This window comes from Miscanthus floridulus, chromosome 6 (genome assembly GCF_019320115.1).
Source record: "Miscanthus floridulus cultivar M001 chromosome 6, ASM1932011v1, whole genome shotgun sequence".
Lineage (NCBI taxonomy): Eukaryota > Viridiplantae > Streptophyta > Magnoliopsida > Poales > Poaceae > Miscanthus > Miscanthus floridulus.
In genome coordinates, this window is record NC_089585.1 from 29,260,828 (window position 1) to 29,265,378 (window position 4,551).

The 4,551-nt window shown below is 42.8% G+C and overlaps 1 protein-coding gene across 3 annotated transcripts; it reads right to left on the reverse strand.

Annotated features, from left to right (window-relative positions):
• Nucleotides 1-257: 257 nt before the first annotated feature.
• LOC136457969 (sugar transporter ERD6-like 5) lies at nucleotides 258-4,276 on the reverse strand. Of its 3 annotated transcripts, none has more exons than XM_066457988.1 (18): nucleotides 3,958-4,276; nucleotides 3,712-3,774; nucleotides 3,532-3,621; nucleotides 3,318-3,377; nucleotides 3,128-3,193; nucleotides 2,987-3,052; nucleotides 2,830-2,905; nucleotides 2,558-2,622; nucleotides 2,054-2,146; nucleotides 1,875-1,955; nucleotides 1,710-1,794; nucleotides 1,540-1,586; nucleotides 1,395-1,457; nucleotides 1,258-1,317; nucleotides 1,116-1,169; nucleotides 928-987; nucleotides 704-828; nucleotides 258-576 (listed from the first exon to the last, which is right to left on the reverse strand). In XM_066457988.1, the coding sequence occupies exons 1-18, from the start codon at nucleotides 4,129-4,131 to the stop codon at nucleotides 384-386; spliced, it is 1,521 nt and encodes a 506-aa protein (XP_066314085.1). In that variant the 5' UTR covers nucleotides 4,132-4,276; the 3' UTR covers nucleotides 258-383. The 3 variants fall into 3 exon arrangements, with proteins under 3 accessions (XP_066314085.1, XP_066314086.1, XP_066314087.1); XM_066457989.1 differs by having other exon boundaries at nucleotides 714-828; nucleotides 3,958-4,275; XM_066457990.1 differs by lacking the exon at nucleotides 3,958-4,276 and having other exon boundaries at nucleotides 3,665-3,761.
• Nucleotides 4,277-4,551: the final 275 nt, after the last annotated feature.

The window sequence follows — 4,551 nt, forward strand, 5'->3', positions numbered from 1 at the left end:
GGCGGGGAGCTCGGCTCAGGTCAACCTCGGGATAAGAGCCGCCGGCCCCACCTCTTTTTATAGCGCAGTGTGATAGGGGCCCTCCAGCCATGGTGGGCTGGGCACCCCCGATCAGGGCGCGAATCAAAGGCCCAACTGGGCCGTTGGGTCCAGTTAGGATTAGAGATCAATCTAACATGTATTACTCTGCATATTATTGAGAAAAATACCGATTACACTGCATATTATTGGGAAAAGAAAAGAAGCAGCACAAGACAAATGGAAAAGAATGAACAGAGAGAGAAACATGTATGATCTATTACACTGCATATTGTTGAGAAACATATATGATATACAAACTTGTATGTGTACAAACAATAACCACATAACCACTGAATCTTTATTTACATGCTAGCATCCCATCCAGGTTTTTGGCTATGTAAACTAGGAAAGCAAATCATACGTGAAAGGGGGGCGTTAAGGATGAGTTCATGGAGGCTTGGATCTCCTCTAGGGTTCTTCCTTTGGTTTCTGGCACCAGCCGCTCCACAAACACGACCGTGAGCCCACAGATGCTTGCAAAGATGAAGAATGTGCCTGCATTCCGTCCAAGCCACACACAAATATATATATCATCAGAATTCAGAAGTTGCTGCAGAGTCATGAAACTGCCGGCATCAATGTTTATGCGGGTGCTAGTATGCTACACTCTGACCAAGTGCACCTTGAGTTACCATATGAGTTCCACACCAGGAGGAAGTTGAAGGCGTACGAGACGATCCACGAGCCAAGCCAGCTGACCAGTGTCACAAGGCTTCCTGCTGCTCCTTTCATGTTTATGGGAAAGATCTGCATGTCCAATTCAAGTATACTTTGAATCTGCCTGTTCTCAAAATTTTGGTTTGGACAGTAATATCCTTTTGTCTTTACTTATGGCAGGAAAGGTACCTCTGACATTATAACCCACGGTATTCCCCCCATACCCAGTGAAAAAGATCCACCGAAAATCTGATTTGCAAATGATAAAAATCGTCAGAACAATAGTTTGTGTGAGCGCGCGCACGCAAGCGAAAGAGCGGGAGAGAGAGACCTCTCTGAAGGTATTACAGGAAAATAGACAATAAATAGTAATGTACCAGAATGCCTGCCAAAGCCAGCACTAAGTTCAGGTCCTTTCCCCAGTGATGTTCCTGTTCCACGAAGAAAAAAAATGAATACTTATTGTTCCGATGAATGCGAAGTTGTTGACCTTCCTATCAGGATGAAATCACACCAGACCTTAGCTAAGAATGACAAACCAACTAGGAGGCAACCCAGGCATGTTCCAGCTGCAGATACCTGAAATATTGTAGAGTACATATTATCACTGTGGTTACCATTCATTCATTATTATCAGGAGAACATCTTTTCTTTACCATCAAAAGTGGTCTCCGTCCAGCTTTGTCCATTAGAAGTACTCCTAGTCCTGTCATCGGAATCTGCAGATCAGAACTCAAATTATACACCTACATTCAGTAAAAAGCACATGGCATGAGTAGACTAGGGTCTTGTTGAAGAGACCTGAACAGCAACCATAGCGAGCATTCCTGTATTTCCTGATGAGAAACCTGATTTGTAGCATGAGTACTTAGTAACTAGTATATTATTCAAGGGCGATCCATTGTAAAAGATCTCTTCTCAGGACCAAAATAAGTTTATGCGAGTTAAGGAAATAAGTCATTCTTCATTACCGGCTGAAACAAATATTTCACTGGCATAAAAGCAAATGGCATTCACTCCCCCAAACTGTTGAAGGACCATTAGCCCTACTCCAACCTGAACGCAGACCTGATCCATCACGAAACAACAACAGAAACATGTCCTAATAGGAAGAAAGGCATATTAAAGATGCTTACTGTAACAGCACGAATATAATCCTTCTGAAACAGGTCCAACATCTTCGACTCTGGTAATTGCTGAAGCTTTTCAGTAAAATCCTGAATATTAATATTAGAGAATTATCAAGAGGTTTCTTTCATGCATGATTAAGTTGAATGCTTATTTTTTTATTCTCAAGCTGTCAAGCACTCCATACTTTGATTCCTGTTGCTTCGTCAGAGATATCAGTTCCCTTTCCCCTTAGCTTCTGTAATGCTGCCTCAAATTCACCTGGCTGGCCAAACCTAGCCTGAGATACATCATACATGATCTTCATCAGGCATTGTTCTGACTTCCAAGTTAAAGTTATGAAGTTGTGGGTTATATCTAATGATATATGGTCAGAAGTAGAGATGGTTTTACCCTTTTTCATTGTTTAGTCCAGATGCAGATCTTATCATAAGTTCATAACTGCTTCAAAAATTAGTCCAAAAGCTAAATATTTATATGTAAAATTCCAAAATCTGCTCCCTTACTTATGATCCTTGTATGATGTTCCCATGAGTGTATCTCCACGACATTGTTAAGAAACGTATGATTTTAGTTTGTCAATGCCATCTTTAGTTCTAAACTTCTAATAAGGGAAGTGTTCTAAACTTGGATGATTATGTAACAAAAAAAAAGATCATCAAGTATTAATACTTCTGAAAAAGCTACTAACCAGCCATCTTGGGGACTCAGGAGTCACAAGAAGGCCAACCAATTGCAGCAAACATGGTGCCACTCCTACAATAGGAAAGTTAAAGTCTGTATACAATGACATGCATTGAATCTCTTGGTACCATTGTGCATCAATTTGGAAGTAGATATAGTTAAGAAAAAAGGGGTCAGCTAAAATTGGTGCAATATCTGCTCCTCATTAATGCACACCTAGAATCTATTCTAGTTTTATTTTAGGAAAGGCAGAATGATGCACCCAAGAAACTTTCTTACCAATGGTTGCCAAAGTCCGCCAGGTGATAAAAGTTCCCAGAACATAAGCAAGTGATGCCCCACAACATATCATAAACTGCATAAATAGGGAAGCTGTTTTGTTAAGATAAAGCTCTGAACATCCAGCAATGAACTCTCCCTTGACCAGGCACAGTACCTGGTTTACAGTTGCGAATCCTCCTCTAAGATTCTTTGGTGTTATCTCTGATATATAGACTGGAACCTGTTCAGAGGCTACAAGATTCAGACCAAATCCGTTTGAAAAAGATAACAAGATGGAATATGTTATTGTAATCACCACATATGAAAGAAGGCCAATTCCACATCCAATTGAGAACCTTCCAATGTCAAGCCACCAGAAATTCTACGGGAGAATACACGTAAATCGCACTATAGGATTGATTAAGTGAACTCAGAAGAAATCATTTCTCAAAAGTCGATGGTCCACTAATGTAGAAATACACTAATACAGAGACAGAGGGGAAGACCTGGGAAAAGGTTATCAAGAGATATCCAAGAATGCAGAGAAGATCTGATATCGCCATTGCCTGCATGTGGCAGCAAACAAGAAAAAATAGGCGATATTATGCCAGTCAATGTTCACTGCCCAGTGGAAAGCGAACAAGTGATTTCCTTTCTTGTGTAGCCGTAGGTGCACATTATGGGAACTATTTTCAAAGGGAAAAATGGATTAGCACTAACACTTCTTCGACCAACTCGGTCTGCCACGGTACCACTGACAATAGCTCCTAGCATTGCTCCAATGGTTAGTATCGAGCCAAAGACAGAGTACTGCATATGAGCAAGATTTGTGTCAGTTGCGGATGAGCAGGACCTCGTGTCCTTTTCTGTCAAATCTTTTACAGCCTTACAGGAGGGTACCTCTGCTAAGGAGAGGTTGAGGTCATGCATGATGCCAGGCTGAGAAGGCGACGAGTAGCCCACCTGCAGGATGCAAGAACTCGAAATTAACTTGCCCGGGCAAGCAAGTGCTGACGATTTGCCACTTGCCAGAATATACCACCAGTTCTTGGGTCTTAATTGTCTTCTAGCTTGGTTATCTACTCCACACAGGCAGGAAACTTGAAGCATGCTGTAGCAGACACTACAGAGGGAGGGCTTGATTACCGAGATGCCGAACTCGAAGGATCCGGCGACGGCGACGGCGGTGCTGGCGACCACCACCGCAATCGAAGAGGACGACGAGGCGGCGCCGGACGCAGCTAAGTTACAGCCATCACCGCTTCTCCCGGCCGCGGTGACCAGGAAAGGCTTCTGCGCTTCTTGATTCTCTTGCTCCATCGGTCCGGCCTGGGTTCTCCTCCCAGTCGGCGGTCACTACCTCGGCTGCTGTTTTTCGGGCTGAGCTGAGGAGGACGACCGGCGACCTGCTCGCGTGGATCGGTCGGGTCCACCAGTGACCGAAGCACTGACATGTGCAGACGCTTGTCCGTTTCTTTCTTCCCTTGTCCTTTCTTTGTCATTTTTTTTATTTCGTTCATTCATCGGAGCGAAAGGCTAATTGGTTACGGGCTAGTTTAGTCGCCATAATTTTAATGCAAATGGGACCACGCATGATTTGCCATTTCGTCAGGATCAGACCATCTCCGAGAGTTCTGAAGCCATTACAATTTTTACGTTTTTAGGATTCGTCGTTACAATTCATCTAATAGAAAATTTATCATTATAATTGTTGAACTCGTTGACAAATACCATTATGGA

Excerpts from the sequence above, each read along its gene's own strand:
- LOC136457969 (XM_066457988.1), bottom strand. The coding sequence starts at position 4,131 with ATGGAGCAAGAGAATCAAGAAGCGCAGAAGCCTTTCCTGGTCACCGCG. Across the intron at positions 3,775-3,957 it reads CCTTCGAGTTCGGCATCTCG|GTGGGCTACTCGTCGCCTTC; the intron begins GTAATCAAGCCC and ends TGCATCCTGCAG. Across the intron at positions 3,194-3,317 it reads TCTTGATAACCTTTTCCCAG|AATTTCTGGTGGCTTGACAT; the intron begins GTCTTCCCCTCT and ends ATTCTCCCGTAG.